The sequence below is a fragment of the Brienomyrus brachyistius genome, unplaced genomic scaffold, assembly GCF_023856365.1.
Source record: "Brienomyrus brachyistius isolate T26 unplaced genomic scaffold, BBRACH_0.4 scaffold163, whole genome shotgun sequence".
Taxonomy (NCBI): Eukaryota; Metazoa; Chordata; class Actinopteri; order Osteoglossiformes; family Mormyridae; genus Brienomyrus; species Brienomyrus brachyistius.
This window is the reverse complement of record NW_026042438.1, coordinates 213,013-225,681: the sequence shown is the minus strand read 5'-3', so window position 1 is coordinate 225,681 and position 12,669 is coordinate 213,013. Positions and strand designations below refer to the sequence as shown.

Sequence of the window (12,669 nt, the reverse complement as noted above, 5' to 3'; positions counted from 1 at the left end):
CTGGAGAATGTGCAGTTTTTTTGGGGGGGAATTTACTATAAAAGCAATAGATAGATAGGGTGAAGTTTCCAGGGAGGGTTTATTTCAGGATTCTCCAGCTTTCTGAGGGAGTTTGGCCTGTTTTTGTGCAGGAGGGGCAGAGGAAACATTCTCAGCTGATTGTGGAGCAGCAGAGATGCAAGGAGATCCTATGCAACATGGGGCTGAACAGTAGGTCTGGTGAGTCTGATCTCCCTGCTTCTCCCTGCGTTACCTGGCGCCCCCCCCCCCCTGCAGTCATTCTTGAAGTACTTAAATGTCATGGTGGCACATGGGTGGTACATGCTTCTTGTGCTTCTAAAATGTAGGTGTACACTACCAGACAAAAGTTTGGATGCACCCACTTGTAATACATCTTTATATTTTAGCTACATTATTCACCTTAGACTAAAAGGCTTGGAGGCAGTCGACAGTTTTGCTTCGATGACAGCAATGCAGAATCTTGGCGTTCTTTCAGCCAGCTTTCAGATGTAACCCCCCCTGGAAGGCTTTTCCAGCAGTACAGGAGTTTCCAGAAGTTCTGGGCACAAGTCGGCTACCAACTCATCTCGGCTCTGTAGGGTTTGGGTGGAGTGGGGGATTGTGGGGGCCAGGTTATCTGTCACAGCCCTCCCTCTCACATGTCAACAAGAAAATACTTACCATATAACCTTGAGGTGCACTTAGGGTTGTTAATGTAAGGGCCCCCTGCTGATACAGCGCGTTGCTGCACCCTCCACACGAACCACCTCAGGGATGAGAACCTGAGTGTAGTCGTGCAGCGGGTGACACCTCAGCATCACACTAGTCCGAATGGAATGGAACAGTGTACATTTTTTTCCGGTGGCTGGAGTGCCAACCCTGCCACCAACCCCCTTGCAGTTTTCCCTGCAAGTTGGAGGACTTCCTTGCAGGGCTTAGATGTAGATTGTCAGTCCCAGGATGAAGCAATTGCAGGTGAAGGGTCTTGCTTAGAGGTAGTGTTTCTGTATACAGGTCCGACACTTTCCTCCGTAAAGAGGGGCGTGACTGAGAAGGACATCGTCTGTCGGAAACTCAAGGAGCAGCTGGATGTGCTGGAGAAGGATACCGTGGCAAAACTGTCGGAGATGGACCAGTACAACGTGGACATCAAGGTGAGGAGGCATTACTGGTGGTAGAAAGGCATCAATGTTGTGGCTTGCCTCTAGTTAGCCCAGTGTGCTGTACAGGGGCCAGTAGCATTTGTAAATAGAATAAAGTGGAGAAGTGAAGCCTCAAAACATCCATAATCTATGGCCCAGAATCCCGTGTGTTCTGAATTGGATCTGGTGTCTGTACCTTGTATAGCGAGTGGTGGTTGGCGGTGTGGCTTGGTGCTCTGCGCTAATGGTGGTGCGGGCCCGGTCCCTTCCCACAGGAGCTCCGGGAAAGCCAGACCAAGCAGCAGCAGGTCCTGGACAGACTGCGGCAGGTCAAGGCCGACAAGCTATGTGACCTGCAGCGGAGGCGAGAACTGGAGTTGGAGAGGAGGAAGAGAGAGGAGGAGGAGGCGGTCAGGTGAGCTAGGCCTCCTGCAAGGCCTGCATGCTCTGTTGTCGTTTTTGCATTTCTGTTGGCTGTCATGGTGCCAGGTTTGGTTTCCCTGCAATGGTGACTGACCTGTCCTAAATCGCTTTTTAATATCACTTTAACACTGTGCTTCCCAAGCTGGTCCTTGGGGATCCAGAGCTCCCTTTTACTTATTTTTTGTTTGTTTTTCTATTTTTAAGTGGGTCAACACATCACCTACATAATGTCAGAACATGTCAGATGGCTAAGAGCAATTTTAATGTCAATTACAGACCCAGTGTGACAAAGTTCAGTTAAAGCATTAAATTTGAATGGATGACGTGACCTTGATGGTTTGTTTAAAGAAAATATAGCTGCATCACGTGATTGAAGGGCCATGATGTGGTGCTGGGCCAAATTCAGCTTCAATGTGATGCATCATGTCATTCACAGGCAAGCCAAGCTGGAGAAAGAGCGGCAGTGGCGTGTGAAGTTGGAGCGGGAGGAGGAGGAGCGGCGGAGGAGGATCCAGGAGGAGCGGGAGGCCAAGCTGAAGGAGGAGGAAGAACGTGAGCGTGAACTCCGGGCCAAACTGCGCGCCGCTCAGGAGCAGGCTGAGCGGAACCGCCGGGCCGCTGGAGAGGAGGAGGCAGGAGGAAGCCCAGAAGAGGGAGGAGGAGAAGAGGATAGAGGAGGAGAGGCGGCGAGAGGAACATAAAAGGGCGGAGGAGGAGAGGAGGCAGAAGGAAGAGGAGAGGAGGCGGCAAGAGGAGGAGCGGAGAAAGGTGGAGGCAGAGAGAAGGAAGCTAGAGCTGGAGAGGAAAAGACTGGAAGAAGAGAAAAAGAGATTTGAGGAAGAGAGGAGGAGGCAGGAGGAAGAGAGAAGGAGGCAAGAGGAAGAGAACAGAAGGAAGAAGGAGGAGGAGCAGGAGCTGGAGAGGGAGGAGGAGGAGAGAAGACGTCAGCGGGCTCAGATAGCTGCTGTCAGGGATGCAGAGGAGCGGAGGAGACAGGAAGAGGAGCGGAGGAGACAGGAAGAGGAGCGGAGGAGACAGGAGGAGGAGCGGAGGAGGCTGGAAGAGGAGAAGAAGAGACAGGAAGAGGAGAGACGGCGAGAGGAGGACAGGAGGAGAAAGCAACAGGAGGAGGAGGCCGTGGCCAGACAGCGGGAGGAAGAGGCCCGGCAGCAAAAGCAGCAGCAGCAGCACAATTTAGGCAAGACAGACATTCATGAGAAGCTGTCGGCCCTGATCAGGGGCCTAGAGGAGCGAAAAGGTAAGGATTATGGCCTCGATGCAGCCCCCTTCGGGAGGTGTGGAAACGCAGTGACAAATCACAATCTCAGACACGTAAAGCTACCATTAGCGGTGGGGTTTGTACAGTTTCTTCATCAGCCTCCAAATGCAAGTGTCCCATCAGCAGACCCGAGGTGTCGTGTGCTGGTTCAATAGCTGCAGTGCGTCATTAGTGACACAGCGTTCTGAAGAACAGTCACACAAGGAGGTGACTGACTCACTGTCGTTGCAGGGAATTTGAGACCCGTCAAGTCAACACACAGGAAATCGGCCTCCCTGACAACCTACAGAGCCCTGTACCCCTTCACAGCACGGAACGCGGACGAGCTCACCTTTGACACGGACAGCTTGATTGAGGTATACAGAGTGCACCCCCATATGTTAATCTGTTTGTACCATAAATTAAATGTGCTGAATCATTGCCCTGGTGCCTGATTAGCTCTTTTTTTCTGAATCCTTTTCGGGTGTTTTACAGTTAGATCTAGAATCCTTTTGTTCACCATAAAGTGCAACAAGGAGCAGTTTTTTGGGGGGGGGAGGACAGAGGGGTACAAGTGCCCCTGTGACAAAATAAATAAACATGTAGACATATTTAATTTATTAATGGCACATTTCTCCTTTCATATGTTTTAGGGTGTTTTCTGGCCAGTCGTGACCTGGTTTTGGATAGTACGCCCATGTGTGTCATGTGGTAGCCCTTAACCAATCGCCTTGAGTCCGCAGGTGGACGAGAAGACGGAAGGCGAGCAGGGCTGGCTGTATGGCAGCTACCAGGGCAAGATGGGCTGGTTCCCTGAGAGCTACGTCGAGAAGCACAGCCAACCGGAATCTGCGGCCAGCACCAAGCAGGCTCTGATGCCCACAACTGCATCTACCTCAGTCTCTGCAAGGTAATGTTGCCCCTTGGTGTCCAGCATCTAAACTGGTCCTGTGTCATATCTGAATGCTTATGTGGGTCTCACTGACCGTTTTCTCCTGGTCTGTCCCTACTTCAGCAAGGCGGAGGCTAATTCCAGTACCTTCCCAGCAGGACAGAGCACTCCTGGGGGGGCAGGGCAGAACTCTGCCTTCACTCCCACCCACCCTCCAGGCTCTGCCTCTATGGAGTATGGACAGGTAGTTATCCTGGGAGCGCCCCCTACCTGAAGAATACCGTAACTGTCTCGAGTGAGAATTCAGAACTGGCCCCACCCGATCGGTCGTGTTCTTTTTCTGTATTTCCACTGCATGCCTATGCGTATTTATGTGCCAGTGAGTCTGTGGCCTGTTTGCATGGCTGCATCTGAACCATGTCTGTTCAGAAGCCTTCAACTGCTTCTGCGACTGTCTTGCACGTTACTGCAGTATTTTGTTCTGTACTATGCTTTTTCTTTATTTATATATAACAATCAGAAGCAGGTTTGCTGTTTCTGGGGACCCATTTAAAAAGCCACTTTGGGGCCCCTCCACAAGGTGGTGACTTTGTGGCCAGCAAGGGGCCCCCAACACAAATGCATGATTTTATCGCCATAAACAAGTCAACTATGTTTGCTAATAGTGTAGTTTGTATATATGTTGTTTTTTTGGTCATATTTGTGCATGTGTTTGCACATATATAACAATACACTGAGATGTACCATGTATGCACGAGAGTGTTAACTTTCTAGGTATATTCATAAGTTGGTAAACTTTCATGTTAACATTTATCAAAATGTCCATTTTTGGGGGGATTTTTAAGGTAGTTTCAAGTACGTCTAGATCAGATCTTGTTTCCTGAGTGGTGTCCCGGCTGACAGACATGTTTTCTGCGTTGTCAGGTGGCAAGTGGCCTCCAGGTGCAAGCGCTGTGCTCCTGGACGGCCAAGACGGACAACCACCTGAACTTCTCCAAGGATGACATCATCACGGTGCTGGAGCAGCAGGAAAACTGGTGGCTGGGGGAGCTGAATGGGGTGCAGGGCTGAGCCGGAATGAGTAAGTGACACTCTTGGCGGTTCCTCGGGAGGTTCCAGAAGGGTTCTGGTTCTGCTCAGACCAAAGCCTGTCAGCTACCTGGAGACTGGTGGTCATTTACTGAGCCATTTCCTTATTCTAATTCCATATTTCTACGTATTTATTACTGAAGTGGTATTTGATTTGCATTTTTCGGGGCAGGCATCTAGGAGTGATTTTAAATAATCCCTGCCTTTTCTTTGTGACATGTTTGAGAAAATGTGCTAGATTTAGTATGGTAAATTTGGTTTGACTGATTGACTCAACACTTATGAATGCTATTGTGATGTTTTTGTGCTTATATTATTGGTTGAGATAAGCGAGATCAATTTGTAAGGGATTTTTTTCTTTTTCTATTAAAAAATGCGTATGAGCAGAATCGCCGATCCATTTTTTTTCACTTTATTTTGCCAGACCCCTATATTCTTCTGTGGATGAGTTCAATAACCCTGACAATACTCTACAAGAAGGTAAGTTTCTTTTCCAGGGAAGAATTTGAATGAAAAGAAGTTAAATTAAGCTAAGCAGAAGCGCATTTTGCATACATTGTGTCTTTCTTTGATACCCAACATTCCATTTTAGCCAGTCACTACTCTTCACTTTGTTTGGCCATATTGTCATCTTGACTTCTCTTGCGTACCTTTTAATCATCTTGATATTAATGGTATTGCTGCTAGCATGTCAGAAGTAACCTTGAAACAGGGTCTGGTGTGAGAGGCCATTGTCGAAAAGGAGAAAGCCGGATTTTGTCACTGGCTGTTGACCGTTGATTTTCTGTCTAATCAGAAGGCAGGTTTTGTGGCAGTTAAAAATCATTTGGCCATTCTGTCTCTCATCCAATCAGAGTATGTAGCCTTATATACCTATGAAAGCCCAGAGTCAGGAGACCTCACTTTCAACGAAGGAGACACCGTCGTTGTGACGGAAAGAGAAGGGGACTGGTGGAAAGGGTACATCGGAGACAGGAGTGGAGTCTTCCCCTCCAACTACGTAACGCCAAAGGAATCTGAAGTAAATTGTCATGAACGACTTTTCTCAGAGATACTTAAACTGCAGAGTTTATTGTCTATAAATAATAAATCATGACAGGCTAACTTTTGCTACTCTGACCTCTACCAATATGTGTGTCTGTCTACAGACATATAGCACCACTGGAAAGTCAGGTGGAGTCGGCAAAAAGCCAGGTAAGGATGCGGGATCCCACAGTCACCACTCAGTAAAGAGCCAAGAAATTCACTGGCAGCCACCACACACCTTTATCTTTGCCTTTCCGTTGATGCTGGTGCATCTGCAGCTAGGCTGTGTCCTGTATACAGATGAAACACAGCTGTGTTCAATAGTCTTTGCGAGTGCCGACTGTTGCGAAGCTCTATCTACCTTGAACACGTGTGCTTGTTTGCGTTCGCATTCATTTGTGAATGTGTATGACAGAGGTTGCCCAAGTGACGACTGCGTACACGGCCACCGGAGCGGAGCAGCTGAGCCTGGCCCCGGGACAGCTTATCCTCATCCAGGGCAAGAACCCATCTGGGTGGTGGCAAGGGGTTCTGCAGGTCTGTGGACCCGTGTTGTCATGATAGTGACGTTAATCAAATGTGGAGGCCGCCCATAATGAGGTCTAATCCTGGGCTGTTTTTGGGAGGAGGCATTGAAGTTGAGTTGCGGGTCTCTCTCAGGTCAGATGCATTTGTCCTAAATTAGGTTGGCATGTATGTCCTGATGAGGAACCTCTTGTCTTGTATCTGTCCAGGCTAGGGGTAAAAAACGCCAGAACGGATGGTTCCCCGCCTCCCACGTCAAGCTCTTGGGCCCCACCAGTGGGAAGTCCACACCAGCTCCAGTTCCAAGTAAGATCAACAGCATCACATGCCAAGATCTGCGATGATCTCCGTCTGCATCTTCCGTAACAGCCTTTCCTACATGTTGGCTGTTCCTTCAGTTTGCCAGGTCATCACCACACATCACTACAAGGCGGGCAACGAGGATGAGATGAGCTTCTCCAAAAGTCAACTGATCAATGTGCTGAACAAGGACGATGCTGATTGGTGGAAAGGGGAGCTGAATGGCGTCGTCGGCTTGTTCCCCACCAATTACGTCAAGATGACCACGGAGTCCGATCCCAGTCAACAATGTAAGTTTAATTTTTTTCCCCCCCCAAGTAATATTTGTTTGTCTTGTTGATAGTTGCAAATGTCTTAAGATACAAAGTTTGCAGCCTAGTGTTTCATGCTGTTGGCAATAAATGAGAGAGCGGTAGTTCCAAAATCTAAGGTGGAAAGTGACCTTCGGGTAAAAGTTGACCCACGTTACAGTGCCCACCTGCATTGTATGGGTCTCTCAAAGGGCTGTTCTCCTGCTGACTGCAGCTCTACCAAGGCTACGGTTTGGCTTCCTGCTTGGGTCTGACTTTCTGAACAGAAATGGTTTGTGTCCAAAGATGAATCGAGAGAGTTTGCAGTAGCTGTGTGCTGCAGGGGAAACCTAAACACAGATAAGAAATGATTCATTGGTGACCTCATGGGAGGCCTGGTGATGTGAAGTAGGGCAGTTTGAAAGATACTACCTGGTATTGGCAAATGTCTTCATAAAAAACCATGATGAGAGGGTCGATGAGTTTCCACATCATGGCGTGCATACTCTCTCTTCTGCCATCCGCCTATTAGGACTGGGTTTCTTCTCAGAGTTGTGCTTCAGAGAAGCACTCCTCTCCTTCCATCCATCCGTCCACCCTCCTTACACTCTTCTCCTGCCATCTTTCCCTTCTTTCCCCCCCACCTTTCCCTCCATCTTTCCCTCTATCTGTGTTGTTCTTGTAGGACGGCATCGTTGCCTCTTCCTCCACAGCTTCTCAGAGCTGTTCAGATACCCTTTAGGTGCTCCATATCAGTCAATGCTTCCTCGCTGGATAGGGCCTGCCTTCTCATCAAATTCACTTTCTTTTACTTCTGCTTTAATATTATTATTATTATTATTATTTAAATTTTTTTCCTCATGTGTTGAAGCAGGTCCCACACACCTACCAGTCCAACAGCAAGTGCCCCCCTCTGTAATTTTTATATTCATGTTTTTAGTCTTTAAAATTGTTCTTGCTTATGATGCAAAGCAATTACAATGCCAGTGATAGATGCTGATGCCATATTTAAAGTATAAAGCATATCATTTAAACAGCTTTTTGGGAGAGCGTGAAGGTATGTAGAGTCATAGTCATTAACTATTTAAAACATATTTTTCTTTCAAAAATGGCTTTTTACCCTAAGTGCAATTGAGTATCCTAACTTTTTTTTGTTTGTTTGTTAAAACGTCTCTCACTGACAGTTATATCTGAATGTTACTGCGCAGATGGAAAATCTGGGATAATCTGTGCAGGCAACGGTGCGTTTACGCTTAGCTTGTAGTTCAGTTATGGGCTACGTACCGTTGGGTAATTGCATAAGTGTGTGTGCGTGTGTTCACAGTATGAATTCACATGTACACAGACACATGCTTTCCATTGGTAGGTTTTTTTTGCCAACCCCATGAGTGCAAACCTAACCCTAACCCTAACCCTAACCCTGCTAACCCTAACCCTAACCCTAATCCTCTCCCTCTACGAAATCCCATGGCTTTAGCTATAGTACTGTGCTCAGTGCTGGTCAACCCATTAGGTGACATAGGCAGCCACCTGGGGTGCCATCTTTTGGTGAGGCGCTGCCTTAGCCAGCCAATATCACTTTGTCGCAGACAGGGGGCCCTGGTGGTGTAGCTTGCCTACGGCGACACATGAGCTTCAACGATTACTGGCTGTTTACGTACTTCTTTAAGTACTGTGTTTTGCCTATGGGTATAGTGTGTAGAATATTCGTCATACATACCTAGACTAAGGGGAAACCTTTGTTGCCTTACATGTAGTTGTGTATTTTGAGGGTGTTATTTGTTATAATGTATGGAGTGGAAGGGTATTCAAGCAGGCAGTCATACACTGGTTGCAGCCTTCATCTTTTCCCTATGTGGGGGTCGGTGAGCCATTCGAGGGTCAAAGTTCTGGGTCCTTGCTTCACTGTTTGCTGTTTTTTCCGAACACTCGCGGCGGGCTTTGGTGGACTTTGGTTTGCCCTGTTAGTGCCCCGGTGCAGTGTCTGCCGCTTTCCCGCCTGAGGGGGTTTGGACCAGGATGCTGTGAGTTTTCAGCTGATCTGCCATAATACTGGAAATGTTTTAGAATATATTTTTTTTTGCTTTAAGTGACCTTAGGGAGGTAACGTCAATGTAAATGCCCCCCCCCCCCCCACCAAGATGGAGTGGTTAATTCAGGTAATTATATGCATAACCTTTAACGAAACAAGGCCTGCTGGTGTTTAACAGTACATGTTTTGCGGTTTCTGGGTTCTAACAAGTTTAAAAACTAGTTATAACTAAGATACATGTCTTTATTTAATAATAATTGATACTTTATTGAGCCCTATGGGGAAATTCTCTTTACGCCACCCCCAGTTTGCTTTCTGTAAGTGACAGCAAGCTGGCCGCAAAGGGTAGCCACCCATAGCAGCATCCAGGGAGCTGGGGGTTAAGGGCCTTGCTGAAGGACCCGCAGATGTACTGAGGCTGGGCGAAAAACGAGGCTTTAGCCCACTGAGCCTCACACTTTGCTTTTTCATGCAACTTAAAATGAAAATCTGCCTTGCAGTTAGATACCATTGATTATTTGGTTATTGATAAAATTCAGATGTTAGATGGGCTAATTCTTTTTTTGGTCACTAAGGTTTAGACTCTGAAGATTATCCTTCTGCATGGTGCCTGCTGACTATTTGGTCCATGCCAGTGTAACTATTAGCCAGAGGTAAATTCATGTGTTGACAATGTCCTTGGAACAAATGCTAAAGAATCGTATTACTCGGTTAAGGATAAAAATGGCAGATTTGGTGGTTTATAAAGTGTGGTCTTTTGCTCTCACATCAGGGTGAAACTCTCTGTGCCTCAGTGTTCAAGAAATCATCACTGCTGCGGCACTTTGTAGTAAAACTACAAGCATTTTGAATGTAACCTGGTTTGCCCAGATTTTACTCTTAGTTGTATTGACTTATTTTATTTTATATGAAAGTGCAGTTTAATGAAAAAAAAATGGATGACTGTGATATTGTGTGCTCAGTCTACAATATGTGTGATTACTTGCAGTAAGGCATAGAAATGTCTGAATAAGGTATTTAACAGCTGAAAAATATCCTCTACTTGGAAAACATTTTGCAAGCAATTAAAGGTTTGCTCTGTTTATGCAAATTTGCAATCTGTTTATGCTGCTGGCAAGAGAGATGCATTTTGAATGAATCCCTTGCATTAATTGTTAAACAGTCTATGCAGTTTGAGGTTTCATTTGGCCCCACTGGGAATTTACCCACAGTGCATTGGCAGTAGTCAAGTCAGTTTGTCTGTGTTAAAGTTCCCAAGCTGTGTTACTTTGAAAATGTGCCTCAAATTATACATATGTACATTTATCGTGAAAATAAAGGATTTGCTTAAAAAGCACCTGCTTTTTTTTGGCAAGTCATTGTCTTACACAAGGATGGTGTGAGGTTTGGTTATTAGCGTCTAATATATATATATATCCAGGACCAGGTTATTCAAGAAGCTAAGCACTAGGATGGTTACAGTCCCAGGCAAAATGGGTTCGAGAGAGGAAACCTGGCTGCGGTTTTTAAGGCTTGGGGATGAGGCTCATGCAAAAAGGCGTATTGAAAGTTACCCAATGGAGTTTCAGCGTCTGCGCGCATCTGAATTTTCAGCAAAAGGTAAGACGGACGGGAGGGTTGTTCTCGCGCAGTGACTTAGCGACAGCTCCGGGTAGCGGCTTCTCAAGCCAGTGGTTTAGCCACATGTTTGGGGCCACGCAAGACAGCTGCTGACCGCGGCTGCCCCCCCCCCCCACTCCCACCCCCACCCCCGTCATCCCCGACCCTGCAGGGTGTGCTGACCTGACCAGCCTGGACACCATGAGTCCGCAGGAGAGGAAGCGACAGGGTTACATCCACGAGCTCATTGAGACGGAGGAGCGATACATGGCTGACCTTCAGCTGGTCCTGGAGGTATGATCTGCAGTGGGGCCCCCGTGAGGTCTTTGCACTTCAGTCTGCTTTAAGCATTTGCAGTTTTGAGTTTTTATATTCTTGTCATGGATCTCATGTATAGGGCTTTGAGTGTAGGTTTTTGTGCCAGAACATGTTTAACTTATTTTCCCTAACATTTTGTTATCCCTCTTAACCTTTACTAACCCTTTCCAACTTTGCCCGTCTCTCATTTTTTTTTCTCCAGGTGTTTTACAAGCCCATGTCTGAGTCGGGACGCCTGACAGATGTTGAAATGGCCATGATCTTCGTCAACTGGAAGGACCTGATTATGTCCAACACCAAACTTCACAAGTGTGTCTTTCCACAAGCTTGTTTCTTCTTGGTAGCTGAAATTCTTGGGAATGAAACGTGATCCGATGCTGCCACCTTGCTCTAGGAATACGAACTGCGAGTATCGTGTCCCACAACAGCAAATGTCATAGGCAGAGTGAAGTCCCAGAAATAGAGAAGTGCCAGGAAAAGGAATTATCTATGCAGTCGATGGATAATAACAAAACAGGCTGCACAGTTTTTGCACTTAAAGATCATGGAAACTGGAATGTTTGTTGAGAATGGCACTGGCCAGCATTCTGTTTTTGAAACTCACCTGAACTTTTACGAAGAAATTGCTTGGTACTGGACTTGGCGGCCTTTGCGGTTTTGGTGATTGTGTTTGTGAATGGCAGGGCACTGAGGGTGAGGAAGAAAACGGGTGGCGAGAAGATGCCGGTGCAGATGATTGGGGACATCCTGGCCTCGGAGCTCTCGCACATGCAGGCCTACATCCGCTTCTGCAGCTGCCAGCTTAACGGTGCAGCCCTGCTGCAACAAAAGACTGACAAGGAACCCGAGTTCAAGGACTTCCTCAAGGTGAGGAATGGTGGGCAGCAGCCCTGGAACAAATGGGAGGGGTAGATAGTTCATTGTTAAAGGCTGTTCCAGAGCGATCGGTAAGCGGGAGAATTGCAGCCGTCCAAATGTCCTCAGTGAAAAAGCGGTAGCGGGTTAAATGGATGTTGAACTGTTCTTTGTAATTCATTTCAGAAGAAAATAAAGATATCTTGCGGGCCAATACTATGTTCTATGAGACCTCTGGACTCAACTCTTCTAAAGCACCTAGACTGAAATTTAGAGTGGTGCTTTAGATAAGGACGTAGGCTAGGGTTTCTGACTCCTAAGTGTGTGTGTGTCTCTCTCTCAGAAAATCGCTACAGATCACCGGTGTAAAGGTATGCCACTGTCCAGCTTCCTGCTGAAGCCTATGCAGAGAATCACCCGCTATCCACTCATCATAAAGAACGTAAGTCCTGCACATTGTCACCCGTGGTCCCTCCTTCAGTGTGCGATGTGGGAGGCATGACGAATTAGCCTCATCCAATTTGCCTTGGATTTAGCTCAATTTGGGTTGCTGCTACGTATGACTTTGCCCTGCCAAAGATGCAGTTCGTGTCAATTCCTTTGGGGACCAAATGATAATGGTTGTGACCATCATCATGGTCAGCAAATACAAGAAAGAATGTGCTGTTTTGCTGGAGTTAAATACCAATGAAATGCAAAAACTTCAGGCAGAAGAGTGAGTGTTGGGGAAAGCGCCCAGCGTTTCCACCCCAACTCCACATTTACGAGACACACACAGGTTACAGTTTTACTTGCAAGGGTACCCACACTCTCTGCAATGCAAACTACAGCAGAATGTGTTACAAAGGGTGGTTCCCCTTGGCTTCTTTATTTATAGTCAATGGGGGGCGCAAGAGAGGGAAGTGAGATTCTTATCTAAG

At 46.9% G+C, this 12,669-nt stretch overlaps 1 protein-coding gene across 1 annotated transcript in view; it reads left to right on the top strand.

Moving 5' to 3' along the window:
* The window catches only part of LOC125728130 (intersectin-1-like), a 68,597-nt gene that overhangs the window by 44,893 nt on the left and 11,035 nt on the right, over positions 1-12,669 (top strand). The window contains 16 exon segments of the mRNA XM_049005206.1: positions 132-219; positions 1,015-1,154; positions 1,418-1,557; positions 2,002-2,224; positions 2,226-2,823; positions 3,076-3,200; positions 3,567-3,733; positions 3,839-3,959; positions 4,640-4,781; positions 6,246-6,367; positions 6,565-6,661; positions 6,754-6,945; positions 10,749-10,870; positions 11,097-11,203; positions 11,578-11,761; positions 12,093-12,191. Coding sequence (XP_048861163.1) covers positions 132-219; positions 1,015-1,154; positions 1,418-1,557; positions 2,002-2,224; positions 2,226-2,823; positions 3,076-3,200; positions 3,567-3,733; positions 3,839-3,959; positions 4,640-4,781; positions 6,246-6,367; positions 6,565-6,661; positions 6,754-6,945; positions 10,749-10,870; positions 11,097-11,203; positions 11,578-11,761; positions 12,093-12,191 — 2,667 coding nt within the window.